At 40.9% G+C, this 15015-nt stretch overlaps 1 protein-coding gene across 4 annotated transcripts in view; it reads right to left on the bottom strand.

The window, feature by feature from the left end:
• The window catches only part of put (activin A receptor type 2 punt), a 317293-nt gene that overhangs the window by 145510 nt on the left and 156768 nt on the right, over positions 1 to 15015 (bottom strand). For all 4 annotated transcript variants that reach the window (XR_010858587.2, XM_067137221.2, XM_067137220.2 and 1 more), the window contains exon 7: positions 8395 to 8581. Coding sequence is in view for 3 of the 4 variants with exons in the window: in XM_067137221.2 (XP_066993322.1) it covers positions 8395 to 8581 (187 nt within the window). In the remaining variant the exon portion in view is untranslated. The remainder of the gene's footprint in view (positions 1 to 8394; positions 8582 to 15015) is intronic.

The raw sequence follows: 15015 nt of genomic DNA on the forward strand, positions 1-15015 counted from the left end.
TAAGTCAATTCTTAAGAACTCACGTGTTATATCCACTGCAGGATCTACATTACTTCAGCCTGTATTTACAGATAAAATAGCTTTATATTTATTAGATGATACGAAAATTAGGACACCCACACACAAAGTAAGGATATACAGTAACTGCAAAAGGGTTCTGTAAATTTTCAGCATAAAAAATTTGACACTGTTCCAGTACACTATTTTCTGAACTTTTTTTTTTTAAATTGTAATTTTCTTCTGATCACTCCCAGACACTAAAGAACATTCAAGATAGTTGCCAACTACTGCATATGAATTTAAGACAGATTCTAGCACATCACTTTGTGACAGAAGAAAATCTTGAAGGTTATGTGCCATGTTTGTTGCCTGCACAAGGGTCAAACTCTGTCAAACACACTGAGCCACATCTTCCCCTTCCACTTCATCACATGGATTTCTATCATTCACAATGTCTGCCGCAATTTCATAATCAGTAGTGTTTGTTTGGTGGTTTATTTGCCACCCCCACCCCCTTACTAACACATCACAGTCCATGTTGACATAGTAAGCAAGATTCACACTTGTTCATATGAATACATCCAGTTTTCCTCTGTTTCTGCATCATCGAACACTTCACTTCCTGTGATACCGCCTTCTGCATAAGCAACTCCAGCTTTTTTAAAGCAGTTTGCAATTATTTCTTCTTCCAGTGTTCTTCATTCAGTGCTGAACATCTGCACTGATTCCAATATTTTGACATGAGGCAATAATAGGCTATCCCTCGTTGACGAGTATGGTTGTCTTCCTGAAAGAGTTTTTGCGAGATCTTAAGTGACTGTAGAGACCAATCCTAGAAATAAAGTTTTTTCCACATTTTTGACACACATTTGTTCTGTTAGGTTTTTCTTCACGAGCTCCTGTTTTTTTTTTTTTTTTTGCATTGTCCTTGCCAGTTTCTGTTCTCTGCCTTTCTTGCTCAAAGCGCTGAGTTCCATCCCAGACATTACAACGCCAGACTGTGCGGCTACGTGCAGTAGATTCCCAGTTGTTGGTTTTGACTTGACGCTTTTTCATGTTGGTTTTTGGTGCATCTTTGTAACGCTTTTGTGGTCTTCCAAGTTTTTTATGACCATCCTTTACCGGGGAGTACATAATTTGTTTTGGGAGATAGAATTCAGGCATGCGAACGATGTGGCCTGTCCAACGGAGTTGGTGCTTGATAATCATGGCCTCAATGCTAGTGGAGTTAGCTTCTTCCAGAACACTGATGTTAGTGCATCGATCTTGCCATTTCACCCTCAGGATCCTTCTCAGGCAACAATGATGGTATTTTTCCAGGCATCATATGTGCCTTCTGTAGTTGTCAACGTTTCGCATCTGTATGTAAGAGATGGTATAACGGTAGCATTGTACACATAAGGCTTGGTCTGAGTGCTGATATTATGATTATCAAAGACCCTTACCCGAAGACGACCAAAAGCCATACTAGCACATTTGAGGCAGTGTTGAACCTTATTATCAATATTTGCATTTTGTGAGAGATGGCTGCCAAAATATTGGAAATGTTCTATGTTCTTCAGAACTTTACCTTGGACTGTGATTGTAGGACATACGGAGGTGGAGTTGCGTGCAGGCTGGTGAAGGATCTGTATCTTCTGGACGTTAAGGCTTAGACCAATACTTGTATACGCTTCATCAAATGCATTTAAGAATGCCTGTAAATCTTGTTCTGAGTTTGCAAGAACAACACTGTCATCACCATACTGAAGTTCAATGATGGATGTAGTGGATTTTTTGGTCTTGGCTCGTAGTCTACTGAGACTGAATAAACCTCTATCCCATCAACAAGATGAAGTATAGTCCCAACAAATACTGAGAACAGAGTTGTAGCTATCACACAACCTTGATTCACACCTGCTGTGATTTCAAAATTTTCTGCAGGGTTATTGTTGACAAGAACCATGCCCTTCATATTAACATGCAGCAATCTACAAATATTTATGTACTTCTGAGGACAGCCTACGCTTGCTAGGATCTTCCACAGGGCATCTCTTTTAACCAAATCAAAGGCTTTAGCAAGATCTATGAATGCCATGTACAGAGGGAGAGGCAATATTACACAGGAAATTGGCTTTGTGTTTTATTTACAAGAAATTAATCCTACATAATGATGTACTCCAATACTGAATAAAATATACATTTCTTTTAACCCTAGTACTGACAATGTTAAATCTTGTGGTGGCACCCATATTCGGCAGCTTTTACTTGTCTAAATAAAATACAAAATATCAATGAGGTATGAAATATATGAACAAAATTTTATATATCTGCATAACACCAAGAATTGTCGTATTGACACAAAATTGCATAAATGTTTTGACTAGGAAAATGTATAGTCTATTAAAAAGTGTAATTCTTAAATTTAAAATAATAAAACTTTTGATCATTTGTACACAAGACTGAAACATGTCACAAACAAACTGAGATATACGAATGGTCAATAATGTTTATATTGTTTAAAGGAGGAGTCCACCTTTCCAATACATTACATTAAATATTCAAAAAGAATAAGTTACAAAATCTTTAACATTTCAATATGTTTCATCCCCTAGTTAGGGACATTTTCAGTTGATGAAGACGATTACAAGAGATCTAATATTCAAAGATGCAAGTTAAAATTGACCATAAGCAGTATAAAATAAGGCATGCACAATAATAGGAACACTGTAGGACTTTTCTAGTCCTGTTTTGTCAAATACAACTGTATAGAGTAACTATATTATAAAATGATTGGCAATGTTCTTTAAAATAATGCCAAAATGAAAAGTCTGTAGAAAACATATTTAAAATATGCCAAGATGAAAAGTCTGTAGAAAACATATTTAAAATATTCTTGAGGTCTTCTGATACAGTGAGTTGTTCAAAAGTAATGATTTCTTTGGCAGTTGAATATTACATTAAATTTAAAGTTAGTAAATGCAGGGGAACTCCTTTCTCCCTAAAAATGAGGACACAAGTTTATCTCAAAGCATTGAATTGGTAATGAGTGGAAACTGTGTAGAAAATTACTTGAAGATCAAGCAAAGTCAAATGGATTCTTATAGAAGGAGTCTAGAAAGAAAACGCGGAAAGCCGATAAGGGTAACGCCACAGTGATGATGCACAAAGATACTTTAAAAAAGTTGAAACATTTTTTGCAAATAATTCATTTTAAAAAGTTAACAAGAACTCCACTAACCAGATTCAAAGAACACTCAAACAAACTTTTTAAAAACATGCTACTTTCATTGTAAGTGAGCAAGATACGTCCAAGCTTATTAATATGAACCCGAGACTTCCAATAGCAAGAGCGTTGACAAAGATCCACAAGGACGGAGCTCCCATTAGACCCATGGTTAACTCCAGAAATAGTCCGAGATACAAAACCTCCCAATTTATACACAATTTTCTAAAGGAACAATTTACTTTTAGAGGCAAGTCTTTGGTAAAGAAATAAATTGAATTTTGTAATATCGTAAAAGATTTTTCAACAACCTTCAGACATGATTAATTCTTTTTTGACATTACAAATATGTATCCCATATGTATCCCAACAGTCCTGTTAAGGATACTATTAACATTATTAATGATAACCTTCTTGAATACAGCAATCTCAGTAAATTTGAAATAGATGATCTCATGAACATTTTAATCTTTGTACGTTCCAACTATTTTTTCTCATTTAAAATAAGAAGAAGAATCTTCTGATGGGTGCTCCAACCTCTGGGATCCTGGCAGAAATTTATATACACAACCTTCAGAAGTCCAAAATCCTTAGTGTCAAAGACATCATGCTACGGGTCAGATATGTAGGCGATATTTTTGCTATAACTGATCAACAAATGATGAGAAGTTATGCAGTTTTGGATCAACTCAACTCCCTGGACCCCTATATTAAGTTCACTTTGGAAAATCAAACTAACTCATAACTCAATTTTCTCAACATCACAGTGATAAGAAAAAATAACAATTTCTCCTCCAAAACTTTCATAAAACCCACTCAAACTATTAATATCATCAGACAAGACTCTCTTCATCCTGGAACCTACATGAGAGCACCTTTTACAGTTTCGTCTACAAAGCTCACAATATTCCCGTGACATGAAGACTTCAAAAGAAAAATTAAGACCGTCCTTGAAATTGCACTTTGTAATGCATATAGTAAAGATTTTGTACATAAAATCATCAACAAAGTTAACGGCGAATCTACTTCTACACTCATTAAGGATCACTATTAGGGATACAAAGAAAATAAAAATTTTTTTTTTTGCAACTTTCACTTACACCATCATTAATTTACAATTTACTAATCTTTTAAAGAAACAGAATTTTAATATTTCTTTGGAAATAAATAACACCAACAGTCAATTTCAGTAAAACCTCGTTAATTTGATGTCGTTGGGATGAAAAACCCGGACTTGGAATTATGTTGTTTTGAATTAACCGCCAACTCGTAATTCAGAAATGCCAACCCTTGTCTCGTTACAAAATATTCCAAGACCCATTACTGCATGCAATTAACATTGATTCACAGTTTAAACCTTTCAAGTGCCATGGAAAAAATTATTTCCAAAATGTATACGAAAAGGTGCATTACCGTATTCAAATAATGCACTTGAATAACTCACTGACAAACAACCTCAAGCAGCGAAAGAAAAACGTACGATTCAAAGACTAGGATAAATTATGCTGGCTCCCCAGTGCAAGTCCTTTATTCATTGGATTACTGTACTGTATGCATTTTAGATGTCCTGTACTTGCAAGGAAAGCATCCAATATTCTTAAAACATCATGACTTATAGAATTTCCTATGACGAGGGGAGGAAGTCTCTCGCATCCGTCTGCATTACAACACAGTACAGTAACTCTATTCTTGTATGATTTCCCACCATGGTACTTCTCTCGTAATTCGGTTTTCCAACCCTTGCCGTGTCACAAAGTATTCTAAGATCCATTAATGCATGCAACCACTTTCATTCACAGCTCAACCCTGTGAAATGCCATGGAAAAAACTGTTTCCGAAATGTATTTAATAAGGTGCGTTTATATTATTCAAATAATGCAGTTGGATACATCACTGGCAAACATAACCTCAGGCAACGAAAGAAAAAATACGATTCAAAGACGAGGACAAATTATGCTGGCTCCCTTGTGCAAATGCTTTATTTCTTGGATTATTGTACGGTACTGTTTGTATTTTCTTAGATGCCTTGTACTTGCACGGAAAATGCCCGACACCCTTAAAACGTCATGGCTTATCGAACTTCCCTACGACATGTGGAGGAAGTCTCGGCTTCTTTTTCGCCAACTATCAGCATTGCCAGTGTTCGCGGATTCTGCTTCTCCACACACCGCCTGCTACATGATATTACAGCATTCCTTCAAACGCTGAATAAAAAAGAATTATGATTTTACTCAAACTTAGCAAATATGAAGCACACTGTACACACACTGAAGAGGGTGAAAGTACGGAAAGCTACCCCAGCACGTTCTGGAAGACGCGTTATATCATGACGCAGATAAATTTTAAATTTAAATTACTCTGAAAAATACTACTTTTTAAAATGTAAAGGCAGTTTTGGATTAAAAGTCTGAATTTTGGTAATGGGACCGACATTGTTTTTCGAATTACGAATTATCTGTATTTCAAATTAAACAATTTAAATAACATGCAAAGCCGTACCTCATGTTTTCTGGAATGAGAGCTTCTTTGAATTAGGTGGGATACTGAATTAACTGATTTTGAATTATCAAGGTTCTACTGTATTCTATGATCATCATAGCATGGTCAGTAATAACAAAATATTTTTTTTTTGCTATTATTTTGCTTTACATCGCACCGATACAGATAAGTCTTATGGCAACGATTGGACAGGAAAGGCCTAGGAGTGGGAAGGAAGCGGCCTGCTACCCTCCCCCCACCTAACCTTGTCAACTTGGTGCTTGAGGCGAGTTTCCTTCCTTACTAGTCTTTTTACGAATTCGTCTCTACTTTTAGGTCCGTGTTGGTTCGAGATCGCTCTAAACTCATTCAAATCCACCTGAAAATTGAAATTTTCCAGATATATTGTCAATCAACGTACGGCCTCAGCCCTATATCAATATTGGATCAACATTGAAATATAAAACTAACTTTCATAGCACATCATCAAATTAAGCTGTTTTAGAACAACTGTACAAAGACTGTGGCATTAGATCTTTTATTCATACGGAAGAAAGTGTGTACATTATAGTTGGTTCTTAGATCACATGTTAAGAGGAACTGTTTCAAGCTAGAAAATGGACAATGATAAGTTATTCTACCCACATGAAGAGAACAGTGTTCTAGAAATCAGCTGTTAGTTTAGTATTTTACAAAGTGCATAAGGACATAAACTTTTAAAGGAATGCTTTTTACTCTTTAAGGCCAGTCGTACATACTGTATAGCTGTATGAGTTTTGCCCTACAAGAAAGATTTTATCAAAACTGGGTGTTACAATTAGTTTTACAATAGTTATATCAAATCGATAACGCAAAGAGCTCTAAATTCAAAAATGTATATAAATGTCTCATGACGTGTCTATTATCCCACAAAGATTAATCTAGTCTCTATTTTAATCACATAGATTTTAAGTCACATACGTAATGGTAAAAATTTACAACCTAGTCTAGAATGCTCTGTTCATGTTTTTACACTGGTATAAGTATTTCATGTAGCTATTTAAAAAGCCTTGCAAAAATTTCCTAGGCTGATGATGGCACAAGAAGGTGCTGAAACCGGTCCCTAATATGACAGATGATAAACATGTGATATTATAATAATTTCACTATTTTATTGTATTGAGCAGGTGGAAACCTTTATCCTTATCTGTAACCATTCCGAACCTCGTAAGAGCATGCAATGCGGCCAATGACCTGGCTCCAACGTTCCATCTGTAACTGCCAATGGTTTTTGTCTCCTTCATCCCATATTGTAATCAGTTCAATAATGGCACATGGTCTTTCAGCATATGTAGTTTCATTCACTTTCGACCACTCTTTCTGGGTGCATAACTTTTTTTGTCCGGCAGTGCATTTGTGATCATCATGGATTTGGAAAAGGCTTGACAGCATTCCAAGAGATGTCACCTGGAGAAGCCCAGAAAAACTAGCCATACCAAAATAATTTATTGACATGATCAAAATATTATACATTAAGTACTACAGTTACATCACAATTGGTGATGGCCATTCAGAATGGTTTGAGACAACTCGGGAATACAAGAAGGGAGTGCTCTTTCACCCCCTGCAGTTTGTGGCAGTCGTGGATGACCTAATGAAGGACTTGAAGGAAGAACTAAATGGAGAATTAAATGCCTTGGTGTTCGCTGATGAAGTTTCTGTTTGGAGGGAAACAGAAAAGGAGGTACAAGAATGACTCATCAAATGGGTAGCCAAGTTCAATGATTTTAAGATGAAAGCAAGCAAAACAAAAAAAGTTGTCATAAAAATGAGTAGAAATAATACCGATTGCCAAGTACAATTTGATGGATAATAGATTACAACAGTACAAGAATTCAAGTACCTTGAGAGCGTGCTTTCAAACAAGGGTGGAGCAGGTGAAGAAGTACTTAATAGGGTGGCCTATGAGTCTAAATTCTATAACCTCATATGTCCTCTGATCTGGGACAAGAAGGTACCACTACGAACCAACATGCCCTTGTATAAATCGTATCTTATTCTGAAACTCTCATATGGCCTAGAAACCTGCACGTTGCAGATTAGAGACCTTGGTAAACTGCAGGCCTGTGAAGGGAAATTTCTTAGCAATGCCATGCTGAAAACATGGCAAGATCATGTGAGAAATGAGGATGTCAGAACATCTTTGGGAATAGAGCACTCTCTGGAAGAAAGACTGAAGTCTGCAAGACTTAAATGGTTCGGGCATGTAAAGAGAATGCCAGGCACTCAAACACTATATACATACATGGAACAGTCAGCAGAAGGAGACCTGTTGGATGACCAAGGAAACTATGGCTGGACCAAGTGAAGATAGATGTAGAGAGTAAAAGAGGGGACTGGAGAGTGATCATCGAGAGAGTCCTAAACGGACAGGCAATAATGACAAGAGATCATTCAACACCATCCTACCGAGGAAGCAGGAAGGGTCACATGATGGATGATGATGATCTAGTAGTTAAATTCTTTTCAGATATGAAGATGTTACAGCACGAAATTTGCAGGACTTTCTGTTTCAAGATTATAACAAAACACTTGTAAGGTGTTCAACTGCGAAAGGATCTTCAATTTCAATTTCAATTTTCCATAAATCTCACTTCAAAATAAAACTTATGTACATTCAAAATGTCTCGAGTGTTGGCAAGTTGTCACAAACAGAGGGACACATTACATACCTGACCGTGGGTGTCTCCACAATGCTGACCAGGTAAGAACACGAGTGCCAACCCAAAATCAGCAATGCAGGCAGTAAGGTCAGCCTTTAGAAGCACATTCTTAGATTTGAAATCTCTGTGAGCAATAGCTGGTTTATAGCCTTCAGCCTTGGATGCTGGAAACTCCTCATGTAAGTGCATCAGCCCTCTGCAAAATTTGAACAGTTATAATTTTGAAAGGTGCAAAGATATCAGGGAATAGAGCTCTGGTGGTGGTGGTGGTGGTGGTGGTGGTGGTGGTGGTGGTGGTGGTGGTGGTGGTGGTGGTGGTGATTTTTGTTTTAAGAGGAAGTACAACTAGGTAATCATCCTCTCTGAACAAATTAGTGAAAAAGAAATTTAAAATGAAATAGAAATATATATTCAACTAAGGAATTTGGAAATGAAGTACAAAATAAAACACAAAATTATTGCATTAGGCAAAAAAATTACTAACGAATCAAAAGGGAACGTGTGTTCCTTGAGTAACAGTACACTTGTAAATTACATTCCCTTGAATAATCCACTGTCGCACATAAAGCGGATGACGAGATTGGCAGTAGTCGCGTCATCGGCTAGTATGTTTTAGAGTGTTTCCTGCAGGCCGAGGCTCCGTCTTAGGCCAGAGAGATCGGCGCACTCTGTGAAGATGTGGGCCAGAGTGAAGTTGGCACCACAAGAACACACTAGGGGGCCTTCCTTCTTTAGGAGATAAGAATGCGTAGATCGTCCATGACCTATCCTCAGCCTACACAATACTATGGCCTCTCTCTGAGAAGGTCGGAAAGAGGACCGCCACACAGTGGTTGTCTTCTTAATTGCTCCCAGCTTTTTGGGAGTTCGGATAGCTAGCCACTTCGATTCCCAGGATGCCAAGATGGTTAAACATAGCTCAGAAATATCTTTAGCAGGTTCATTGACAGGTCTTGCCGAGGTAAAAGTACCGCTTCCTTTGCAGCTTCATCCGCAAGTTCATTTCCCGCAATCCCACCATGGCTTGGAAGCCACGCGAAAGTGATTCTGGTGCCAGTATCACTTAACCTGGCTAGAAGGTCATGAATCTGCTGGACCAGTGGGTGTTGCAAGAAACAGGTTTCAATAGACTGCAGAGAGCTTAATGAGTCCGTACACATAATAAAGTGGCTTCTTTTGTCACCTAGTGCAAACTGCACAGCTTCTAAGATGGCGTAAAGCTCCGCAGTATACACGCTACATACACAAGGAAGCGAGATCTTCGTGCTCATATCATCAGTGACGAAAGAGCAACCAACATTTTCTCCGATTTTAGAAGCATCCGTGAAGATATGTCTTGCAGCTGGATATTGGTGAATGAAATCCTGGAAATACCTCCGATAAACAGAGGAATCCGTGTTCACTTTGGGTCCACGGAGTAGATCTAGATGCGTTTCTGGTTGTTGAACTAACCACGGAGGTACCTCGCTAAAAGTTTGTTCAAGACAACTACCGATATCTATATTTAAATCACGACACAAGCTATGATATACAAAGTATGTTACAAGTGTTGTTATTTTTTATATCCACCTATTCAATACAAAGAGATCTTTTTAGAAATTAAATATTATTATAAAATGTTAAGGGACATGTTTCGCCTATATTAAGGGCATCATCAGCCTCAAACTCAAACCTGTATGGTGAAAAATCAGGATCCTGATTGTTCTTACAAGTCATAAAAAGATATCATTGTAGGTGTCTGTCCAAACATACAAATTGTTAGAATGTCCTTGGCTAAAAAGGAAAAAGCATTTGGTTGTCTATAGATGTATTTATCTTGTTTGAAGGAGCGAAAGTCGAAGGTTTATCGACGCTGATAGAGCTCTTTGGTGTGAAGTCCTTTCGTCTGTAAAAATGTAAATTAGTTATGGAAAGGTTAGTTCCTTGCTCCCACAATTACTTAAGGAACACAGTTATCTTATCATAACGCATTCGACTTTCACTCCTTCAGCCAGTTAAATAGACTATAGGCAGCTGAACAGCTACTTAAGAAGGCTGTTGTCTTTTCACAACACACGAAATTGGCATCTGTGACAGTTTATCAGCTTTGCTTTTTCTTATCCTCTAACAGGAGTATTCAAGGAGGCACATTTCTGTTTCACTATAAAGACTGAACTCTTTATTGCTCTACCCCAACAAGTTTTTCAACGCTCCAGAAAGTATAATCGTGTGAACTTTTGACATGTAGCTTGATACTGCAATTTTAGCCAAGGACATTCTAACAATTTGTATGTTTGGACAGACACCTACAATGATATCTTTTTATGACTTGTAAGAACAATCAGGATCCTGATTTTTCACCATACAGGTTTGAGTTTGAGGCTGATGATGCCCTTAATATGGGCGAAACATGTCCCTTAACATTTTATAATAATATTTCATTTCTAAAAAGATCTCTTTGTATTGAATAGGTGGATATAAAAAATGAAAACACTTGCAACATACTTTGTATTTACGTACATTTCAATACGGACCTAACATGAGAATTATAACGTGTAACAAGCTATGAATTTGAAACCCGACCGGCCGTGTGGCATATGGCCGGTCTTGGTACCTCAGGCGGTATTGGGTACTAAAGATGCATTGATAGCTTGGATGTAGCGGCATTTCACGAATGTTGGCAGCGTACGTGAGGAGTAACTGCTGCCTCCTTATCCATAAAGATGGAAATCCCGCTTCAGCGAGTAGGCTGGGAATGGGGCTAGTACGGAAAGCTCCCGTTGCCAGCCTAATTCCACTATGGTGAATACTGTCTAAAAGGCTCAGCGTAGATTTTGATGCCGAGCCATAAACCGCACTTCCATAGTCAGTTCGGGAGAGGACCGTTGCCATGTAAAAAATAGCAGCACCGTACGGTCAGCCCCCCACGAAGTGGCGCTGAGAAACTTATGAATGTAAAGTCTCTTCATGCAAACAACCGTCAACTGACGGATGTGGGGCTGCCACGTTAGTCTCTTATAAAAATGGAGTCCCAGGAATCTGCCAGTGTCTACCACTTGTAAGACACTGTTTTGCAAGCAGAACTCTGGTTCATGATGTACAAGCCGACATCGACAGAAGTGTACAACTGAGGTTTTCGCTGCTGAAAATCGAAAACTATGTTGCAGGGTCCATCTGTCAACTCGGTTAATAGCTTGTAGCTGTCTCTCAGCAAACACTACCCTTCAGGAGCTGTACTATAGAGCTAAATCGTCTACATTCAGCGATGGAACGACTGCGGGCCCAGCAGCAGCAACTATGCTGTTTATGGCAATTGCGAACAGCGTGACACTCAGTACTGATCCCTGAGGTACTCCATTTTCTTGAACGTAATGTTGAGAAAATGCATTTCCTACTTGGACTCAAAAGAGCTGGAGGAACATGAGCCAGGCCGACTGGAGTGGCCCCTGGCTCCGCCCTCGACCTCCAACCGAGCCACTTCCACAACACGGCCATCCAGGCTCGCCACCAGTTCCAGCCAGCCGCCCTCGTCCGTCGTTCTACACATCTCTCGCCGTCCCAGCAGCAGCTGCAGTACCCTACCTGGACACACCGCAAGGCCGCTACGCATCACGGATTTTGGCTTCGGGAGTCTACTTGCTGCGTCCTGCTGAAGCCCCCACCGTCTTCAGGCCTACTCGTCCCTCGGCCCTCCTCGACGAAGTCATCGCAGAACTTCTGGAGGCTGGTTTCATCGAGAGGAGTGAGTGTACGTCAGCCTTTCCCCTGTTCCTGGTACCTAAGGAAACAGGTGCAGCCTGGGTCATTTATGACCCGAGTGCCTGGACCCCCTTCATTACGCATCCCCCCTTTTCTCTCCAAGGCCCAGCGCAGGCGCTCACTTCTATCCCTGCTCACCATTTTGCTTGCAAACTCGACCTCTGGTCGGGTTTCTTCCACATCCCCATTTCCCGCGATACCCGGCACCCCTATGGTATTCTCTACCGGGGGTCCCGGTATCGCTGGACTCGCCTGCTGATTGGGCATAGCTTGGCCCCATCTGTCAAGCAACACTGGGCCGTAGCAGTGCAGCAACTTCTGACCAGCGAGTTTGGCATTCAGATGATCCCTTATCTGGACGACTGGCTCATCCAGTCCCGATCTCACCAGCGTTCTCATGCGCGAGATCGACGTTTATCTTACCCATATCCTGGGTATTACCCTTAACTACTCCAAGTCGGTGCTGCACCCGTCTCCTATCCTGACCCATCTCGGAGTCACTATCGACATCCCCGCACAAAAGGTGACCATGCACCATGTCGCCCAGCAACGCGCCCTCTCCCTTGTGCGCAAGCTGCCTGACCTTTCCCCCTCATCAACGTCAGCAGGTGCCGGCTATCTCTCCTGGCTCTGCTGGGTCATGCGATGGCCAGTCTTCCCTGCCAAACACATCCTCGCAGGCGATTTCTTCTGGGTTCAATGTCTCTTCACCTCTCAATACATCGCCAACTCACAACGGATGTCTCCTGGTAGTGTGGGGAGAATCCCATATCGCCAGGCAGTATCGTAAGCTTTAGCCAGGTCAAAAAACACGGCGACTAGATGTTTCTATCGGAGAAAGGCCTCCTGAATGTGCTCTCCAGTCTGACCAGATTATCAGTGGCAGACCGATGAGAGCGAAAACCACGCTGGTAGTTAGACAAGAGACCTTCCTTTTCCATGGCCCACATAAGATGCTGGTTAACCACCCTTTCAAATAGCTTACAACAGCCTTTTGTAATGCATATTGGCCTATAACTATCCAGAAGTTTTGGATCTTTACCTGGCTTGAGAACATACCTTCACTCCATATTCTGTTGAATAGGGTGAGGATATCCTTGAGACATCTGTAGCATTTGATTGTGGATTTTGTCCGGTCCAGGGGCCTTGTCTCTGCATAGCGCGAGTGCACTAGAGGTAAAAGAGAGGTGGTGTGCCTCTGCTTCGTGCTTAATTGGAAGAAATGCATAGTCATATCTCCCAGAGCTGGACGTATCATCGAAATGTGACACAATGGAGTCTGCAATGACTGAAGGAATCGTAACTATATCTCCATTAATGGAGATTCCAGGGACTGAGGGCACATTCTGTACTCCGACAATACGGCAGAGTTTTGTCCACACTAGTGATGACGGAGTATGTGCCATCATGGAAGACACATACTTTTCCCACGTAGCTTTCTTACTTTCACGAATCAAAAAATGGGCCTTCGCGCGCAGACGCTTAAATATGATATGATTGGCCATCATTGGATTCCGACGATAATGCTTAAAAGCCCGTCGGCGATAACGTATGGCCGCTGCAATTTTGTCTGTCCACCATGGGGCCTGTTTCTGGCAAGGAATACCGCACGAGGAAGGAATGGTTTCCTCTGCAGCAGCCAAAATTTCATTAGTAATGGGAGAAACGTGGACATCAACAGACCCCAGCAAATCATCGGCCATGACTGGACGTTTGGAAAATTCTGGTCAATTTGCCCGCCGAAGTAACCAGCGCCTGGGTACTTCGGACTGTCTTTGATTCAAGAGAGATAGAATTATCGGGAAGTGGTCACTATCACAGAGGTTTTCGTGTACTTGCCACCGTAGCAGGGGAACTAGCGCACGGCTGCACAAAGTTACATCCAGGTGTGAAAATGTGCCAGGTGCGCAGCTGAAATTGTCGGTTCCCCTATATTAAGCACACAAAGATCGAATAGGTTTATCAATCGCTCGAGCATCCTCCCCCTAGCACAGGAAGACTGAGATCACCAAAGCGTGTTACGGGCGTTCACGTCTTCCAGCATGAGGAAAGGAGGAGGTAACTGAGCGATCAAATCGAGTAATGCACGCTTTTCAATATCATAGTCCGGTGGAATGTACACCTTGCACACCATTGTCATTATTGGCAACGGAGTGTGAGCTGCAACTGCATCTAGCTGAGTACGGAGCGGAACTTTGTCGCTGGAAATGTTGGAGCGAACCAGGGTACAAACGCCCCCAGTCACCGCGCCATCCACAGCTAATCTGTCTTTAGAATAAAGACAATATTCTCTCATAGTCGTGTCGTATCCAGGTCTCAAACGGTGCCATTGTGTGGATTGGTAGTGTTACGAAATTATGAAAACTGCTTGCCATTCTTTTGGTCAGCTACCTACCAGTTTCTGCCGTTCTTGTTGGTATTGTCGTCATCATCCACGATAATGAGTGGTTCAGTCTCCATCGTCCACTTAGAAGAGGGAGACGCGATGGCTGGGCACTCCACAGACGGTGATCTCATTTATCACGAGCGGTGCACCTTCTTTCTGGGAGAACTTCATTCCCCAGAAAGTGATCGAATAGAGGGACATCGTGTTCCCTCACTCTTGCCCACTGTTTTCTAACATTTTGGAGGAGGTGCTGGCAGATGACTTGCCAGGCTTTTTTCGGGATCCTGGGACCCCCGGTCTCGTTGGAGAACGTTTCTTCTCCACGCACATGTAGGGGAGCATTTATGCTTCCCTTTTTTCCCCTTTTTCGGGTCAATTGAACGATGGCTGGAAGGTGATTTTCCAGCCTTTGTTGAGGAAGTTTTCCCCACCGCCCTTGTGAGGGAGGACTTCCTCGCCGAATGTGTCCTGGAAGAGTTGTTCCCGGACGTCTTCGGCAATGACGT

Source organism: Anabrus simplex, chromosome 1, assembly GCF_040414725.1.
Source record: "Anabrus simplex isolate iqAnaSimp1 chromosome 1, ASM4041472v1, whole genome shotgun sequence".
Classification (NCBI taxonomy): domain Eukaryota; kingdom Metazoa; phylum Arthropoda; class Insecta; order Orthoptera; family Tettigoniidae; genus Anabrus; species Anabrus simplex.